Source organism: Apteryx mantelli, chromosome 4, assembly GCF_036417845.1.
Source record: "Apteryx mantelli isolate bAptMan1 chromosome 4, bAptMan1.hap1, whole genome shotgun sequence".
NCBI lineage: Eukaryota > Metazoa > Chordata > Aves > Apterygiformes > Apterygidae > Apteryx > Apteryx mantelli.
In genome coordinates this window covers 37,939,906-37,960,683 of record NC_089981.1, presented here as the reverse complement: position 1 = coordinate 37,960,683, position 20,778 = coordinate 37,939,906, and the positions used below count along the sequence as shown (strand labels likewise).

Genomic DNA, 20,778 nt, shown 5'->3' with positions numbered 1-20,778 from the left:
GCGGCTATTCAAAATGCTGGACCAGTCTATATAGCTAATCCTAGGTAGATTAAAAAAAACATGTAAAATATGGAGTCAATTAACATAATAAAATTACAACTTTATTACACAGTAAAATGAGATCTTTTTTTCTCAACAGCATGTGTCAGAAACGATAAAATTTTATGCTTTCAGTTGGACAAGTTACTCAAAAAATCGTATCTAGACTATTCATTTGATCCAGTTAAAACTAAATATCTGTGCATGTATACACTTTCACAATAAAGATTCCTTTACACTTATTTATGATTGATAGGCTTGACCAAATATTTTCAACTAACGGCAATTAATTCAAGTAGCTGGAGCAAATCTTTAATGAATGACTCTTTAGCCAAACTAGGCTTCAAGTGCATTGGGAACAAATCAGAGAGTCATCAATCAAAAAAAGACTTTATTACAAATATTGTTTGCAAAGGTCACCTCAACAATTGTTTGGGTAACTGCTCATCATCACAGGATACTCCAGTTTTGAACATTTTGTTTATCAAATTAATTACCATATTAAAAGAAAGAGCAATCAGTCCACATCTTCAACATGAGATGCTCCTTCCTTTCTTTCTAGATTGAACACCTGCAAGTTAACAAGAAATGGATTCAATAATAAAAACAAGTTTGCATTTAACGACTGCATTTTCACACTTCCATCACAAGTCAGTGTAGAGCCCAGATTTAGCAGGAACTGACAGTGGGACACGCTCCAGTTAAACAGACTGCTAGTTGCAGTCAAAAGGGAAGGTCAAACCTCTCTCCTCCCCCCAAGCTGCACGCTCCCATCAGTTCCTACTTTTCTGTCAGTTCAATGAATTGATTTGGCTGACCAAGGAGTGAGACAAGCGCCAAAGCCATCTCAAGAGAAGCCTGGAGAGACAGGGAAGGAGGCAGGCCTGCCCTTTTCAAAGACAGTTAACTGTCAGATCAGATCAGGCCCTAACCTGAACCCTGTCCCTAACAACAGAGGGCCTAGAATCATTAAAATAAACAAAGGAAAACACTTCTCATTTATGCACACAAACAAGTTATAAGAACTGACCTTCACTGTTCTTAAATTTTAAGATGGGGAATACCTTATGTTTAGATGGGCTGTTGTTACAACCAATAATACAAGTAGTTTCAGAAAGGATTAGACAAACTCATGGAGGATACACTAACAGCAACAATTAAACATGATGGTCTGCACATTATCTCTGACTCTGGAAATTCAGTTTTATGTTCCCCAAAGACTATTGGGATATATAGGGAGGATCATACTATAAACACACTGTTCTTATATTTTTCCTCAACACCTGCTACTGGTCATGAAATAGATGCAGGAAGATACTCAGGTTGAGAGACCTTTTGTTTTGACCAAATATGGCTATTCTTGTGCTGTGTCCAGTAAGCACTGGAAAAAGCAGAAGGCTGACTGAAGACATCTAATCCTTGAGGACAGTTGTGTCAGTTTTCTTTTGAGCTATGTTACTGCTCTTTCAAATTATGCCAGCTATTAAAAGCTCAAAAAATATTTTGGCACCTAGAAATTGTTAAAGTACATGCTCTGGCCACGCATCTTTTCCCCCAAATGTAACTCTAAGCCAGAAGCCTCAGACAGTGCCACTGGAGTTCCTGGAATGGCCTTAAACTATGACAAATTTCATTGCCCATGTGAAGCCTTAAGACAGGTAAAGCTGAATGACATTAAGACCCAAGTGCAATCTGGTTAATTCCCAGCAAATGCTAACACCTCAACCTCCTTCTCTTAACTCTTTTCCTTCTGCAGCACCTGCAGAGGGTTTTTCCACTTGAAAGAGTGGATAACTGAATTGACTATACTTCAAACATCCCAAGTGGAAAAGTACTTTCCACAAATGCAACAAATTTTATCATTAGCACTCAAACTAGTTTCCTTTCACAAATGAGCTCTAGCTGTAAAATGACTCTTCTACCAGAAAAACTGGAATTACCTAAATAAAGTTTTTTTCTAGCAAAACTGTCACAGAGTATACGCTACATTTTCACATTCTTGTTACTACACCAGAAAAACTTAAGTGCAGATTAAGTCTCTGGAGCACAATTATCAGTGAGACATTGTTCTAGAGAGTGATTCTCTTCAGAATTACAACTGTGCTGAATATATATATAAGTGGAAATTCTTACAGCATTCCCTTTCTTGAATAGGACAGATTTAACTCACATTATTGCAAGTCATTATTTTCCAGTCCTGCAAAAAGCTTTCCATAGTAATAAGTTATCAGTTCAAGTTACTGCTGAAATACTGTTGCCCAAATAATGGATTCTTCCCCAAACTTGACTCCCACCTTTCAGGAACAATTTGAAATGGCTAATACCCTTGCATGCACAACTAATACCACACAGAAATCTAATTAAAGACTGCAATAATATCCTGGATCATTAAAATATCTTAATGACATTTATTGTATACATAATTAAATTTCAGTCCTGACCCTACAAAAATATTTTACCCAACACCCACTGAGGTCAAAAGAACTTTTGTGCTGAACTTCAGGGGAAGAAAGACCAAAATGATGGAAAAAAAACATACAAACCTACAAGAAGAAATGCAGCAGCTTTTTAAAATGGTAGCTTTTATCCTAACTTTCAAGGGAATAAAACACTATTACAGCATGTCTGGCATTTCACAGTGGAGGGAATTAATATTTTATTACATATATAAACATATTCTTAAAAGCAACTGAGGTGTAAAATCTCTGGCAGAGAAAACTTCAAGGTGCTATAATTCCTCAGCCCAGGACCTCTGCCATAAAAAAATGCATTAAAATAATTTTGAAGGTGTGACTGAAAATTACCAAAGCTAAGCAGATCACAGTTCAGATAACTGCTTGAGCCCCTTCACACCTCACAGTGCCCAAACTAAACACTGAACCATCACATGTTGCTGTATTTGGGCAAACATGTATTTGTGAGTCAACTGACAAAGTTCAGAGAGGAGATTGTTGTAGAAGCAGGTGTGAAAATCATTCACAATGAATTGCTAGCTCTTACTGATTTTTCCCCACACACATACAGGTCAGGTCTTAATCCTGCAATTAGATCCCTTCAGACAGGCCCTGAACTGCTACTGAAGCACATAACTTGTTCTCCATATTGGCACAAGACTTCATGAGTATGGGCCTAACTAAACTGTTGGTTTCTGGCCTTAATACATATATTCTCTTTTTCTTTCTTCTTGCTTTCCTGCATATATGACAAGCTGTATTCAATTATGAAGAAAGAACAACCAACATTAAATCCAGGGAATCCTTAGTCTCACAATTATGCAAAAAGAACGATTATAACTATTTCTGTATTAACCCTTATCCTAAATGTTATTAGTCTTTTGGTGGAGGTTTACTGGAAGTGAGTTTGTCCTGTTGTGAGGGCTTTAAATATAAAATCATACGAGATGAGGAGAGTGTTTACCTCTTTATCTATACACCTAAATTGCCAGGACCATGTAGTGTTATAAAGGAAAGGCCTCAGGTCAAATCGGTTGTCATCCGGACTGTAGTTTTCAGCATGGTAGGCAGGAGTGAGAGTGGTCATTTTATGTCTATTAATGGAATACATCCTGAAGAAATGCTTAACCTTTGATGCCACCTGGTGTACAAAGAATATAGCTTTCAATCAGCTGAAGTTTTAGTATTTAAAATTTTGGATGAGAATAATATTGTGGAGACTTTATGTATCTTTTCTTCCATTAACATTTATATAAATTAGCTACCACTACTAGTATGAACCACTGTGGATGATGGTCTACGTAAGAGGCATTTAGACCATTTCAGACAACACCCGAGTCCCTGTACTTAACATCTTAACATTTACCAATAGGAAAATGTCTTGCAAGTAATCTAAAAGTAAACAGTAGCCTCTGCAGTTCAGATGGTTGCAATTTTAGTTGACAATCTGAACATCCTCCTTTCTGCACAAAGGCAAAGACTGCATCACAACAAAGCACATCCCTCTTTGGTGTAGATATTCTAAGCATTTTTCAGAGCAAGAGCCACCTTCTGTCTCAGAATACATAACCAAAGACTTCAAGAGTAGTTGGCCATATATATTTCAGAGAAGAATTTTCTCCTGGAGTTGTAGTTCAGTAAGTAATTGTTTTCAAAGTACCCAAAGTAGTGGTCCAACAATTTGCAGCACAGACAGCAGCTACATTCAAGAGTTCCATAACAGTTTTTCCAGCATATTCTGTTACAGCTGCAAAGTATTTCTGAACACAGGAGAATAATTAAACCATTCCTTTCAGGTGAAAGGAACTCTGTTTGACCTTTCTCCAAATATGCACTGTGATGACATAGGTATTAAAAAATTTTTGTTTTTCATTTTAGATATTACCTCTCTTGGAGTACAAATCTCCTTCCAGATACTAATCAGCTTACAGAACATACTGTATGGTCCAGCCTTTGCAATTTTTCTTAATTTGCCATAGATGGAGAGCTCCGCATATGTCATCCCCATATCTGCCTGAAATCACACACAGAAAGCCACTGAAAATCTCAACTATGCAAATTAGTAATAATTTTATGAGCAACTGCAAAAACCCAGTTAATCAAAGAAATACCAAAATGAAAATGCCAATGATCAAAACAACATGAGAAAACAATATTACTGAGCAGAAGGAGGGGAAAAAAAAGGGATCTCTGGAATGGGAGAGTCAAAATTCTTACAGGAATATATTTTATTAAATTCTAATTAAGCTACTCTTTACCTTCCCAGAAAATTTGCAATATCCTATAGCCCTCAGAGGTAGATGCTAGGCTCATCAGTCCTTCTTCACTGAAGTGGGTAACAAATAGAATGGGGAGGGGACAGAGCTTTGTCACCAGTCATTTTGAAAGCAGTTTAAGGCTCTGAATCCATTTTGATGTTAACAAACTTTAAGAGGGACTGAATTTCAGAAAATTTCAGAACACCCATCCTTCTAAATGCCCAAAATAGCAAATAATTTTTGGGGATAATTTTATATTCCGGAAATTGTTGTCAACATAGACAAGGCTGGTGTGGGATAGTAGTGCCTTGTCAGTGGCTTAAAGACTGTTTAGGATTAGGAGGAGACACATTTGTCAGTAAGCGGGCATACAAAAAATAGCGTGTTACTGGACAAGAAACAAGTTTTGGGATAAGGCTTACCAGAGCATTTTAAAGTCACTGCCCATTACCTCATCAGTTTGAGACAACTGTCCATCCACCAAGGGCTCTAACTCTGCAGTAGGAGGAGCTGACATGATACTATAAAAGGGAGGAGAAAAGAAAAACATGAATTCTACCTAGTCACATTAGTAGGCTGACAGATCTGTTAAAAATCAAATGCTTTACTCAAAACTTTTTCAGGGCATAAACTGAAAAATGACTAGATAGCTCTAAAGAAGTGCTGACACTTGCAAGCTGTTCCAGGTTTAAAAATCAGTGCTTATACCAAAACCATAAATTAGCATCTGTCCAAACAGGGACAACGACAAATGGAATGAAGTCTTCAGAATTAAGCTACATATGCACAATCACTTCTACAGCTGAAGTCTTGATAATTTGTGGGGGGTTTTTTTAAACTGTTAGAAATCTATAGTTCTCCATTCACTCAAAGTCTGTCCAGAAGGGCCCTGAAATTAAATATAGCCTTTCCTACAGCAGATTTTGATTAGTTTCCCATGCAGTTCCTTCAGTGGAATTAACAACACAAATTCTTGTATACAATAACTCTCTAGACTGGTAATGTTTTCAGCCCTTAGCCATTTAGAGTGTCCTGTACAAGTGCAGACAATCATTTAAAGATAGAGGGATGTGCAGAAGACTTCTTCATTAGCATCTGCAATATTACTAATGGAGCTAAGCTGCGGCAGAGAGATCCAAACTAGAAAGTCCACGATATGCAGCACGCAAATACAGAGAAGTCCCCAGTCATCACTGTTTTGCTACTCACCTCCTAAGGGATGTGAGCTGAAAATTTTCAATGCAATATTGTATGAAGTTTTTCAGATCAGTCTTGCTGATTCCACCAATTGGATTGATATCAGCACTTGAACAATCATACTTTGTCAAGTATCCTCGGAGACTGAGCAAGAAAGGAAATTTTATATAATAATAGTATGTAATAGCATCGTATTAGTATAATATATAAATAGTTTATATTACATATAATATGCATGTAGTATAAAGACAGGGACAGAGAGATTACACATTGTTAACACTTTATGTATTTATATGTAAGGGACAAACAGGTGTTCAGCTGCAACAGAGCTATCCTAAAGCCATGAAATTGCCAATAGGTGGAAGATGGTATTTTGAACACTTAAGAAGCACTGTGAAATTGTCCATGCTAAGGTAGTATATTTGGTGTAAAATAATTAAAATACTGCTTTGATCCCCCCCAAAAGACCCAAAACCCCTACAGAATCAATGCTCATTACACTCCCACCTTTTGAGGTTATCAGTCCCACAATCTTACAGGGATTGCATTTATCTTGAGCAGCCAGCTCTAGTAATAGTAGTCTAGATTTTTTAAATTTATTTTTCAACTTATAAAGTTCACAACTTAGTTCCTAATAGAGTAGTTGAAAATGCACCAAATAACAGATAGGAAAGCTAACCTGGTAACTGCACAGGTAAGCTCTACTGAAACTTGCCAATGAAGGAACAGCAGTTTATTGGAAAACTGTGGCAATACTTTGATTCTAAACTTCTGAAAAATACACAATTTGCCATTGAGTTGATTCAGTTATTTTCATTACGTCTTCTGCCATCAGTGTATGCTTAGCTTGTTGCCTCTTCTGAGCGCTAATCTACATTGGGATTTGGCAGAGTTGCAGATAATTGCAGTGACCTGTTCTCGGTTCACTTGGTTTTAGACTTCTAACATTCACCAACCTTTCATCCACATTGGATGATCCTAGCACCAGAAGTCCCCCTGGCATCCCACGAGTCCAAAGGGTCAACTGAGCAAACAGATAGGCAAGGACCATTCTTATTCTAGCCTACAAAGCAAAATGAAAAATGAAGCAAATTTATAAAGCAAAAATAATTTTTCCCCATTCAAACACAAATCCAAGTCAATTTTATTAACAATTCCCTAAAGAAACTCAGAAAGAACATAATGCGAGAGGGCTAAGTGTTACTGCAAGAAGGATGGTCTTGGGGATAGGATCCTGAACACCCATGTAGGAAAGCAAGGTTCAGTGTTTGACACTGCCACAGACTTACATGGCTGAGCAAGCTGATTCTACTCTGATTTGTAAAACAGGGAGTAACTAAGATTCTCTGCTTCCCACAAGCACTGGTAAAGATCCATGAGGGATGAAGTATGCAGATAAACCATTTGACTGACTGACACACTTTTATGGAATATTAGGCTAAAGACATTTAATTATATATATATAAAAAAAAAGTAAGCATTTCTCTTTGCTTCTGTCCCTGTTCTAAAACTCAAACTTTTCTAAGGATGGTAATAGCACTAAATTGAGAGACCCAAAATTCAGTTTCCAGCTGTAGCCACAACTTTGTGTGATGTTAAGCAAGTCACCACACTCATCTGTGACAGATGCCTACCCCACTGCCAAAAAACTAACAAAAGATCCAATGTTTGCTTCCAGAGAAGACTGCTGGAGTTTTCTATAACTGCAGGGAAAGAAAGATCAGCTAACAGAAACTGACTGTTAAACCTGATAATCAACAGTATTTTAGCCAGAATTAAAGCAACTTTTTTGGTGAGAGCAAGCTGCTAAACCCATTAAAGACTGGATACATTCTGATGTAAAAAAATTTTTCTCATCTACTTTCTAAAACTGAGAACAACTAGGCATTGGAATGGGTAAGCTTGACATCTCACATAAAGCCTCTTAAATGCTGATAACATTCACCAAAGAAAAGTCTAGTACATATAAGCACTGCATAAACTTCACCTCGTAGCTCTGGCAACATGTTTAAGTCTTGACCTGCAACATTCCTACTGGACTCATGACTTGTCTGTTAGACTAGTTTATTGCACATTTTTCTGACCTGGAAACCTATCTATAGCTATGTTTTTCTAAACAGCATCAGGACCAATGCTTTCAATAGGATATAGGGACATAGTATTTCCTTCTAACCATCCTATGAGGTTTTAAAAATCACAATAAATAATTATCTTGGACCTCTCCCAAGTTGCATCAGATTGTGGATTTCTGCTGCGGACAAGCATTTAATGGAAGCCCTGAATCTTCAGGGACACACCACAGCAAGTTCAGGTCTTCACAGACAAGTAGCAAATGAAGGGTCCCACTGCTACTTCACCATTTTGTGTTATTCCAAAAGAAGAATCTAATCAGATTTAGCCTACACGAAACACACCTGCACATTCTGAAGTGCCAGATTTTCTCTGCTGCTCCCTCCGTAGACAGAAAAACAGGGACTTCGACCTGTCACCAAGCTGAAAATTCCCACAACAGCTTTCACAGCCACATCTATGTTCAGATTGATGTGATAGCTGAGAAGAATTAAAGCAGAAATGACTCAACTAGCACAGTCCAATTATGTTAAATAGCATTTAAAGAAAACGTAAAAAGATGTTTTAAGCCTGCTACCATCTCAGATCTGGTTTGAAGAGCCTTAGGAAAGCGTAACACTTTCCAGAGTCTGTTTCCAAATTTCCATGTCCTTCACCAAACACTGCTAAGTGTGCTGCACAATTACACAAATAATGATGTGTATGATACTCCCACTTAACACATTTACTGCTTACACATTTACTCTCCTACATGTTGATTGTTCAGAACATTTGAAAGTTTTGTATGAAAGTCTTTGCCAGAACATGATTTTTTCCCAGCAGTTCTCAATCTGTACCTGCCTATTTGCTCAGCCAGAAGTTTAGCCCTGTTGCAAGTATCCTGGGAGGAGTTCTCACTAGCCATATAGCAAGTGGTGAAGATACGCCTGCAAAATTCTCGAGGATCCTCAGGGACATAGGTCTCATCATTCACAATCTTACGCGCATCAGCCAGCACCTCTGCATCTGAGGACAAAGCAGAAGAAATAGAACAAGAAAGGAAATTGCTGTGCTCTTGTTACCCAGGATATGCAAACATCTTGTAAATATTTCTTGTATTCTAATTTTTATAGCATCTGCTAGAAAATCTCACAGTGTTTTACAGTATTCCACCTAAGCTTTACACTCCCCCTCGCAAAAAAGGTAACTTCATCATTTAACTCTCCAAACATTTTTTCATATTTCAAAAAAAGAATTACCAATTTGGCTTCTAATTTTGAACATAGAAGTTCTAAATTCTGCTGTTCTGCACCTTAAAGAATCTTCACAGAAAATACAATTCAATATGTATAAAGGGTTAGCTAAACATGTTAGGGCTAATTAAATCCAATTTAAGAGCTTGAACCATTTCTAATCGTGTTTTGCAGTGTTGAATTTAACAGAGAGGAAAAATTCTCACAACGAACCAAAATCCCCAAACTATGTCAGACAACATTTTGAACAATACTCTAAAAAGAAACTAGTCTGAATTTTACAACCAATCCCAAAACCCAAAATGAAAACTTAAGTCAATTCAGAAAATTTGAAATCTGGATCCATGTTTTTGCTGGGATTTCTGAAGGGATGCAAAGGATTCCATTGGAAAAACTGGGCAAGAGGCTATATTTAATGAATTACATATGTAAGCATCTGTTCTGTGCATCTATTGCACCTAGCTAATATTAATTTGTCCTTAACCATTAATAAGAATGACTAGCCAGACATGCATATATACTTACTTCCATTCTTGACTGCTAGGCAAACCTGGTGACACATGGAATATACTATGCAAGCTGTAGCAGAGCTGTCAATTCCACCACTAAGAGGTAGAAGAAATCCTGCCTTGAAAACAAAGCAAAGAAAGAAATTCCAAAAAGCATCATTGGGAAAAAATATGTTTTACCACTCAGAAACACACTCCTGTGAAAGAACTGCGCATGCATCATTCAAGTCTACTAGAAAAAAAAACAGACCTAGCAAACCCTCTCAAACTCAACTGGATATCCAAAAATCATCTGGACTATTAATCTGTCAACTGGATAACCAAACAAGGAGTCAACACAAATCTTTTGGCTAGACAAGCTGCCAGCATGTCTTTACCCTCCAGGAAGGCTGAAGGACCAAATCTTTCATATATAATCTACTAGTAAACTGATTCAGTATTTTATGTCATCCTGCTTACTTTAAACACCAACTCCCTTATGCCATTTTTCTTACTGAAAACCAGAGTATCAGTATTTTACCCTTTAGTAAATAAGTTTGACTATTGCTTTCAAAGGAAGCATGACTGAATCCTAAGGGAAACTCTGGAGAGAACACTAAAATCATAGTTTGCATAGTGTTTTTAAGTTTGAAAGAGCCAGCAGTGAAAAGTGCTAACCTTGTACCTTGGATTAACAACATCACTTTTCATTAAGAGCAGCATGGGATAACAACCGATACTGTCCCCATAGCACAGAAGGTATATACATAAAAGCAAAGAACAAAATGAGTTATTCTTACCTGTTTGCTGCGCCTTAAGTAGTCCCAAAGCCAACACGCAGGGCCAAGGCTGAAATTACAAAATATATGCATTCCAACAGGGTTATGAGATAAGACCTAAATAATGCAACACATTTACTATGCTATTCTGATGGCATACTTTCCATACTTAAATATAAGCCAGATACTATGTTCACCTCCATTTTTTTAATTTTTATTAAATCATTTTCAAACAACAGATTAAATATGTGCTTACCAGATCTCCTCCTCAGGACTATGATGTCTCCACTGAATTGGCATACAAGTAGGTACAGCTACATCATCAGAACATGACAGGGCGAAATCCACTTTTACCCTGGGATAGGGACACACTTTACTTGCCTAAGCAATAGTACAGAAGAATTGGGAAGACATCAGTTTTAATGTAGAATATGCCTATAAAACATCACATGCTATGGAATACTGTGAAAACCAACACAAGCAAATGCTTTTTGAATTCAACAACTATTCAAACTTGGCAGAGTTTACAAACGTAAGCCATGTAACAAATTCTTACCGCTAAGTTACGAGATGAAATCTCTGCTCTGTAACTTCGAACATCCTCTAAATCCAATGTGGCAACCAGTACTTCCTACAGAAAGGCTTTCAACATTAGATTGATTCTACACAAGCACAGATAAACAGTCTCTGACAGGAAAGAAAAGACTACAGAAAAATTTTGAAAAAGAAAAATAATACGCAACTTTTTTCAATATACCTTTTTATGCTAACTTTACCCACAAGTCATCTCTGACTTAGTAGAATTACTTACATTACAAAGTGAGCAGAACCAACTCAATTCATCAAGTACACTAGGATGACCACAACCCACAGCAAACTTCTAGCACGTCAAGTGCTGAACAACAGGTTCACCATCAGTTGTAGCAGAGGACAGGAGAAAAGGGTAAGGAGCATACTGTGGATGGAGTTTGGCACATGACATGAAAAAATCTACAGCTGCAATGACAAATCTACTGAGAAAGGGATTTTGAAGTAAAGCTCATCCTATCAAACCTTTTGTCTACCAAACTGGATCATAATTAGAACATGGCAATCTTTGCCCTTTTTTTGCTTAAATAAGCAGATATAAATTAACAGGGCTTCTCCTAAACATAGTGATTGCATACACAAACATTTTTGTGAAGAAGTTCCTCCCCTGTGACAGCTCTTCCTCCCTTGCAAAAGCAGGAGAGCTACTGTAGATCAGGTTTAGTCAATCTAACTATGAAAAGCTTTGGATCTAGTTGAATAGCATAGTAAAATCATATCTATTTAGACTAAAAGAGACATGGACATAGCATTAGCAGAATTTCTTGAAAGTCTTGAGCATACATGCAGCCCTACTAATTTCAGCTGCAACAGTTAAGTTATAAGTCTAATATATTACCACATCATTGAGAGAAAATTGGGATCCTTGTGCAACTGTGTCTCCATTCACAGAAATCATGGCACACCCATCATAATACAGACGATCACCATCACAGCCCTTCTGGTTGGCTAAAATATATATTCCACCATTCTGGGAGGAAAACAAACAGACAAAAATAAAAAAACAAAAACATAGCGTTAAAAGACAAAATTTTATCTCACTGTTCCTGTCCTTCTTATACTCTTCCTCTGTCTTTACATTGTGAACGATTTCTGGCTGGGACTCTCTTTTTTCATTTGATAAAGTACTTAGCACACCATACACACAACAAAAATAATAGCATAGGTATAGTAGATGAGCGATATCCCTTCTATGCTATTGGAAGATAGGAGTTTTCTTCTGTTATTAGCAAAAAGCGCGTTCCCTTAGCCCAAATGTGGAGGGCAACACTTCAAAATGCTTGAAATGCTATGTCTCAAGACAGAGATTGAGAAAAGCAGGGAGAAGACAACAGAAGCTGTTTGGATGTCTGAGGACAGAGCAGATGATGTTAAATATAACCGAAGCATGTTAAATCACTATGACAAGGGAGTCACACAAACTAATCACTTTTCACATCTTACCATACATTCATCGGTTTGGTTTTGTCCCCATCACTAACTGTGAGATAGAGTTACAGCCTAATCACTGAAAGGCTTCTCTTTTTTGAAATAAGCAGAGCTTTCAATGTAAAAAGATAAAATACATTTTTAAGTAAGGAGATGATAGGAAAGAAAAACCTAATGTCTGAGTTTAAAAGGACCCCAAAGAAGTACAGTTCCCCAACTGGGGAGCCCTTCCGCTTCAGCTGATTCAATTAGGGGAGGTAATTACAGGTAAGGAAACAAGAAACCAGCAACGGCCACCAAGCTCATATAGGAAGAGGGCACTATGTCCTGTCACAGCAGAGGAAACTGTCCTTAAAAAAAAAGTACATAATCAAAAACAGCATCTATTTTTTAAAAGCATCTACCTTTGCTGTGGCAGAATTCACCAAATCCACCCGGGTGTGAGCCTTCCGCAGCACATGATGACTCCCTGAAGAGTTAGTGAAAATTTCCACCCCATCAAGTCCCATTTCAATATGAGGGCTGTCAAAGCGAAAGGCAGAAAAATGTTCAGCTGGCAATGCTGGGAAGGTACACTACATGTATCATTTAAAACCATGGACAAATAAAAAAAGTCTCTCTAAGTCATTGCAAGCTTTATGCAAGTCTTAGCTCAAACAAAGGTAGGGCTCAAAAAAAATCTGGTTTTGTGCAATTCATGGATATTTGTCAAACATAGGTAGTGGTTTCAGAGAACAGAAGGGCTTTTACTCATTCTGTTGTAAATGAACGCTTTCTACTTAAGTCTATAGAAGTCTGGGTCATCAATAAAAAGAAAATAAAATAATCTTGGTCTGCAATGGGGAAAGGAAATGTTTCCAACATTGAGATACTCTTGCAAAGTCAGTTGCCCATTTTCCTTCTCTCTTAGTAAACCCAAAAGTACAAACAAATAGATCCATGACAAGGAGAAGAATTATACTGCATTTTTTTTTCAAATGCCAAAAACTACATCTTTGTCTAAAACATCACGCTTTCTGCAATTACAAGGAAATTAATTACTAGAATTGAGAAATTTGAAAAAAAAATCAGGAATATTTTATCTATTTTGTGTTAATTACAACTGCTTTAATTCAACCATTTCTCTTTTTTCTTTGCATCTGACCTGTGTGACTAGGATCTTCTTTGTCATTGGGAAAACCTTCAAATTGTAACAGGAACTAAAATAATTAACAGGAAATATTACTTAAGGGCACCAGGCTTTATTCTCTCTCAGTAACTTCTACTTGTTTACTTCTGCATTATCTTTATGAATTATCCAATGCTGGTTAAAAATAAAGTAGAAAGATTAAGCTAACAGCTAAACAGAAAAATAAATGATACATCTGAAAGTGATGTTGCCTATAAGCCTATGCTCTAGCTTGTCCAATATAACAAAGCTCAACTCAATAATGTGAAATGGTTTAGAGGAGTTGATAAAAGCTGAAGATGAAAAGAATAATTAAAACAAAAAAGACCTAGTCTCCCAAATTTTTGAGACTATGTATAGTAAATGGGAATAATATGAGATTAGATACCAGGCCAAATTGATACTCCAGAAATTAGGCCTAATTGCAGAGTAAAATCATGAAAGGATAGTTTATCCCACTCGCTTCCATTTGGGGAAGAACGTAATTTGACATTGAGCCAAGGAGGACCAGTCGACTGAAACAAATTACTTCTGCTTTATTGTGGCTGCCCCTCCCAGTGTTTCCCAAGACCCTGAGAACCACTGAAATAACTTCGTCACTTTGGCCTTGGACCAAGTTACAGAGTGGGACCCAGAGGACATTTCCACTCCACGGTCAACTAAAAGCTGAACAATATCTGGAACAGGAACATTACAGTCCTCTGTCACCTCTTCCTCTGGTTGCCTTTTTCATTGTGCATCTATTCTATATTTTTCTCCCAGCTTCTACGTAAAAGCAATTTAACTCCACCATCTAAAACCTCTTTTACCATTCTGCTAGGCCAACATCTGTAAGACACTGCTCTTCGCCTTGCCAGAGTCTCCTATTAGGACAAGCTTCTCAAAGTGCTTCATAAGACCATTCTCCCAACTTGTCTTTGCATACCAACACAGTCATTACCGCTAAAATCAGTGCCAAAAAGGGCAAAGACAGATAACATACTTGCTCTTATTTTTTCTTTCCTTCTACATCTTTGCCATGATCCATTTCCTGCTCCTCATTACCCTTAGCTTACTGGCACTTTCTGAAGGATATACTCATAGAGGAATCATAGGTAATTTTTTTTTAAAACATTTCCTTTTGGCAGCTCAAGGGTATGTTTTATCCTACTTTCCTACTTTTCATTTCTTCTTCTTCTTCACCTGTTTGGTGCCCAGAGTTCTTCACATATCTCTGCTCCTAGGCAGGTATCTTTGGTTGCTAGCACTGCATCCCCAAAAGGAACAGTTTCCTGACAAAAAACAAAAATATTCTGACATACATGTAATGGAAGAATCTATTCCATACGAGTCAAAAAGTTAGCTACCAACCTACAAAAAGTCGAACACTTATTTTTGTGAAATGAGTGACACAGTATCAATCACAATGTACCTTTCTTCATTTCAACTGAGTTAAAGTAAAGAAAACCCTACACTGCAAATATCTGAATTGTAATGAAATTTCATAGGTATTCCAATCCAGGCTTTACCTCAGGACCACTGCTTTTGAATTAAATGCTCTACAAAACAGAGATTGTTTTTTGCTAGAAATCACCTTCATACTTCAGGAAGGAGCAACGAGTTTTAGACATCCTTCTGAATCAAGACAGATAACATCTTTCTGAAATTTGTAACCTCAAATCACACCATCATTTCTAGTCTCAAGCACAGATAACTTGTCTTATCCTGTGCTACTCAGCACAATCCTCAATAACTCTGAGGGAAATATTGAACTTGCTCTTTTGCCAAGTACTAACATAAAAGAGGTTAAATTATGCTCTCATTTAATGTAACTGAGAGCTGTCATTGAAATTACTGAATTTACAATGTGACTGACAGCAGAATTTGGTCTACTATAGTTTTATTCCATAAATTCTCTTTGTTTAAATTGGTGAATCTAGAAGATACTAAATTTAAAATTAAAAGAAAAAAAATCCTTTAAACTTACCTGTCCTGTCACTTCCTGAATTATCCTGGGTAGAAAATATTCTTCCACATGCCTAAAATACAGGCATGCAAATAGTTATAAATCAGAGCACAAAAATTGGTTCCAATCTCCACATAGCATCACCTTCTAACTTTAACATTGGTTAAAAAAATTGCATCTAAGTTGTACAGACTGTGTGTGTGTGCATGTATGTATGTATGTATGTATGTATATATATATATATACACACACATAAAAAAAAAAAGGACTTTCATACTTTCCATGAAATTATCAGAAATGTTAAGATTATGAGCTAAGAACATCCCAATTTGGTTCAGAAATGCATGGTAAGCAATTAATAAGCAGAAATTTAAAAAGCTTCAGATTTTGTAACTTGTCTAACATGCCTTTCTGGCATCTTAAGGCCTGCTTCTGTACTTCCCAGTACTTCTCAGTGTTAAAAGAAAAAGTCTTGTGGCTAAAGCTAAAGCCTGATATAGACTCCATCAACCAAACACCTTCAGTGGAGACATTCTGATTTTATGGAGGAAAAAAAGCACGAAGGTTGCTGAAAATAATTGAGTAGGAGTAACGCTGTCACCCTCCCAAGAGCTAAAAGATTGCAAAGAAAGAAAATAACATCTGCTTAACAAAAAGAGACTGAAGAAACTTTTGGTAAGTGGTATAGATGCACAGCCTTCATGTTCTCTTCCTCCTAACTATTAACTAGACCTGACAAAGAACACATTAGGTAAGTCAAACACCAAATTAAAAAAAAGAAGTTTTTTTTCAGGGTTATCATGCTGGTATATCAGAACTAATTTGGAATTGATTGTGGTTAAGAGGACAGATTCTCAGAGATTCTTTCTGAAGTACTTTACTAACATTATCAAGCTACAATCATGTTTTTTATTCCATGATGAGTAAACAGTATCAGAGATGAGCATCAAGTATATTCTGCTCAGTCATCCTGCCTCATAAAGTATTTAACTTCCATCCTCTGGAGTCATTACATTCTAACAGAGCACCGTAGAGGTTACCAATTTCACAATGTTTTCCAGTTTAATACTGAACAGGATGCAGCAGTTGGAACAGGTAAATACAAGCTCTTCTAAACACAGGCTCTCCTAATCCTGAACTGCATATAGTTGAGACAGTAGGCATAAGGAAAATGACAATGCTGCACTGGTTCAATCATTCTGCCACACTTTTCTGTCAAGCTCAGCAATTTCAATCGTGATTATATTTAACAAGCTTTCTAACTGAGCTGCCATTATGCAGCTCAGCTGACTTTGGCTTGCTGCTCACCCTGTAGCAGCACTGATGTGCTGCAATAGAGATTTCAATCCTTCTGCTGTGGCTGCAAATGACAAGCTGTGTTTTTAACACTATTTTCATAGTATTTGGCCTACCTTGCTTTGTTCCATGGGGTAAACCATCGAAGTTCCCTGTAGTTTCCTGCATTTGCCAATGTTATTTTTGGTCTGATCAGAAGAATTTTTCTTAAAACATGAAATAATACAAAACAGAAACAGTGAGTTAAGACCTGATGTGCAACCAAATATTAAATAAAAATACTTCTAAATAGCAAGTCACTCCTTATTTTTCCTACTACGATACGCATTAAATATCTAACCACATATAATCATTTTTTACTGTTCCTGTCTGCAAACTTTTCAAGTTTTCTTCCTGGGATCTAGGAAGTCTTTCAGAAATCAACGGAAATTTAGTTTTTACAAATTCAGAAAGAAAAGGGAGATAACAGAAAGCATCAATTGTCTCTCTAAAATTTAGTAGCTAGGAAGATGACTGCATCTCTTTACATTGTACTGAGGAATGTTTTTTCACACTTTCCATGAAATTTCAGAGGCCAAATAGGCCTCTGAAATGATACGCTAATGCACATCCCACAAAATGTGTAAAGAACTACCTACTTGTTTAAAAAGATCACTCGACAATTGTAGCGAACATTTCTGTGCATAACAGGCCTGTGAAGATAAGAAGCAGATTTACCAGTGGCTAAACTCATTAGATGAACCAAAAAAAAAAAAAAAAAAAGCTAGAGAGTCTACCTCACCACAGAAAATCTATTAGAAGACAGTACTTCTACACTGTATCACTACAGGGAGCTAAATAAAATAACATATCAAGTATTAGCTTCTTTTATTCAAAAAGTTGTTTGCAAAAGTCAGTTACTGACTGTTCCATCAGACTTAGATACATCATCTACTACCAGATCACTGGTATGCTTGAGAAATGCAAGCAGAGAAGAAAAATGCTATTGGCTAGTATATTTAATCAAACTTGACTACCTATGATACTACCAGGCTAGCTCAGAATAAGAAAGCTATCTTTATACATTTATTTATATAAATGTTAATAAACAAATGTGTGTACATATGTTAATTTTACAATTACAGCTTATCACAGCTCATGGTCTGCACGCAGCTTACAACGGTTTCAATGATTTTGACATACACATATATGACTTGTAAAATAGCTTGCAGTTCAAGCAAGTTACACCACAGAGCACCAGCACTTCTTACGTTAACCCTGACATTCCTGAAAGACAGGCAATTTATAAAGCCCTTGGGTAGCCAGGTAAATTGAAATAAATTGAAAGTCTTACCCAAAAGCTTACCCATTTTAGTGATAAGTCTAAAGCAACTAGGGAATAGGGCCCAGCCATTTAGGTTCCCAATAAAAAAACAGTAATTATTCTGTCTCTCTCTCTCTCTCTCTGTCTCTCTCTCCTCAGCCACTAGGAATCTTACCTTTTTCCCCCCTTCTTTAAAAGTTAGAATATAAGAATGTCTCGTATGTTGCAGTCCAACTCACGGAAATCAGAGCAGAAAGTTTTATTATATAGATTACTATTAAAAATACGCAGCTGTAGTTCCTACAGCATGTTTAAAAGTTTGGTGCATGTTAAGAAATTTAGCAGTAGGGTTAAGGCCTAGCTCACTAGAAAATGGTCAAGCATGTTTGTACTGGAAAATTCTACAGACCCTTAGGCTATCGCCACACCACAATACAAAGTGCTTGTTTATCTGTAATGACTTTGTAACTGCAAGGTAAGAAGAAAACTAACTCCACAAGGTAAGAAAACTAACCCCGCCCAGGGACAGTGAAGATACCCAGTGAAGAGTGAAAAGACCCCAGATCTAAATATTTCTATTGCATCGGACAATTGCATGAGGGATGGGTAACTGAGATTGCAGGGGTAGAAATACCCAGGGAATTTTCTGTTCGGGTCCTTCTTCTGAGGCACCCAGCTCGAGCTGCACACTATACTGAAATAAAGAGTTCAACAAAGAATTCTCAACTCGGTGTGTTAAGACTCTCAGAGAACCAGTGAGTATACGATATTTTCATAACAGTGCGGAGTCCTCACTATCCAGGAACATCTCTTTACACAGCACAGTCAATTTTCTGTAAACAGTTACCCTGTCATCATAGTTATACGAGACTTACATTCCCACGTCACAGATAATATCTCGAGTAGCTGCAGACTCCAAAAGCTTTGCCAGAACTTGAAACGAATGCAGAAGTGTATCAGACTCGTAATAGTGATCTGAGCAGCCATAACCACTGCATGTAAAAACATGGGAAACAATACTTTCAGACAATATCAGCATCAGAGCCATGGGACCAAGACTACTTCGGACAAAAATCATCTCATACATATACACAACCTATATAGATCATAAAGAAGCAATACTGTAAACATGAGCCCTACTGCTGGCTTTTCAAATTCCTCAGTGGTGCTGGGATATTCCTTTCAAAAGAGCCTGAGTAAAGGCAGCACCAAAGTACTACAGTCACCGGGAGGAATATTCACTGGAATAACCTCCTGCAGTATTGTACCAGGGAAACTTTCAAGACAAAAGAACCAATCTAGTGCCTGCAACTACAGTAATAAAGCTTTTGTTTGCACTGACAGCCACATGTTTTAAATGACTGTGTGCAAAGTACTCCTTATTTCATTTTCTTTTTGGCCATTCTTCAGTGCTTAGTAATTCTGCTCTTGGACAACACATCTCTTGGAAATATATCAAGTAGGTAATAATCAAAATGCTCTCACCAAATTTCGAGCTCTGGACCAAGCCTGTATCTTGCTCCTTTGCTTTTCGCAATTTTAATACCTGGAAAAAAGCTTTGATTAAGCGTGAGAGTCCTGCCTTGACATTAAACCTCGTAAGCAACCCCCCCAGCCGGCCAAACCGCCCCTGGCCGCCGCTCCGGGCCCCCTGCGCCAGGGCCCGCCGCCGCCACAGCCTCTCAGCAACCTCACAGCCTCTCGGCTCCGGAAGCCTGACTCCAAAATATGGAGTTTCCACTATTGCCCTTAAAAACGGCTAAAGGCGTAAACGCCTCCCACTGACCGGGGGGGCCCCGGGAGGCGGCATGGGCCGGACGGAGCCGCCACGGCCCGGCCCCGCCGCCACGGCCCCCCCTCACTTTTGAAAATCCTCTCCAAATTGCCGTCAAAGTCCAGAGCCCACTGGTTGAGGGCGCAGGTGGCCACGGTCACCGCCGTGCCCATGGCGGCTCCGGCAGCGCCACCCCAGCCGGGGCCCCGCGGGCGGCCGCTTCCGGGGCGGCGCCGCCGCGAACCGCGGGCCCGTTCCCTGCCCGCCCCCGGGGCGCAGCTGCCGTGCTGGGCGCGAGGGGCGCTTCTCCCTCCCGGGGCCTCCAGCCGCGGCTCCCGGGGGGGCTGGTAGAGGCCGGAAGGAGTTAAGGAAGGGGGCGGCAGCGCGGGCAGGGCAGGGCAAGGCACGGCACGGCGCGGCGCGGCGCAGCCGGGGCTGCCGGGGCGGGAGGCCAGCCACGAAGCGGCGGGGTTAAAGGCCCAGCTTGGTGCTCGTTTCGGGCACTGCCGCCCTTGTCCGTGTGCAGCACTGGTGAGGCGCGTTGGAGCGGGCAGGAGGAGAAAGGGCGGCAGGCTGCAATGACGGTGATAAGCCCCGTGGCTCTGACAGCCGGGGAGCCCTTTCCGAAGCAAACCCTGTTGAGAAATTCAGCTCCTGGCGTTTTCTGGGTAGGTGCGAGCAAGCAGCCAAAACATAGGGCATTAGAGGGTTGCAACCTGTCTGTTGTTTTTACAAGCAGTCTATTAGTAGGTGTTGCCTG

At 38.6% G+C, this 20,778-nt stretch overlaps 1 protein-coding gene across 2 annotated transcripts; it reads right to left on the bottom strand.

The window, feature by feature from the left end:
• Positions 1-79: 79 nt before the first annotated feature.
• NADSYN1 (NAD synthetase 1) lies at positions 80-20,264 on the bottom strand. Of its 2 annotated transcripts, XM_067296260.1 has the most exons (21): positions 20,107-20,256; positions 19,730-19,790; positions 19,120-19,236; positions 17,580-17,633; positions 17,058-17,147; positions 15,667-15,718; positions 14,883-14,971; positions 12,937-13,054; positions 11,943-12,074; positions 11,073-11,147; positions 10,773-10,897; positions 10,538-10,586; positions 9,775-9,877; positions 8,854-9,022; positions 8,362-8,497; positions 6,904-7,010; positions 5,960-6,091; positions 5,202-5,271; positions 4,378-4,506; positions 3,457-3,633; positions 80-610 (listed from the first exon to the last, which is right to left on the bottom strand). In XM_067296260.1, exons 1-21 carry the CDS (start codon positions 20,189-20,191, stop codon positions 557-559), a joined length of 2,124 nt encoding a protein of 707 aa, XP_067152361.1. In that variant the 5' UTR covers positions 20,192-20,256; the 3' UTR covers positions 80-556. The 2 variants fall into 2 exon arrangements, with proteins under 2 accessions (XP_067152361.1, XP_067152362.1); XM_067296261.1 differs by lacking the exons at positions 80-610; positions 3,457-3,633 and having other exon boundaries at positions 4,401-4,506; positions 5,173-5,271; positions 20,107-20,264.
• Between the last annotated feature and the right edge of the window lie 514 nt (positions 20,265-20,778).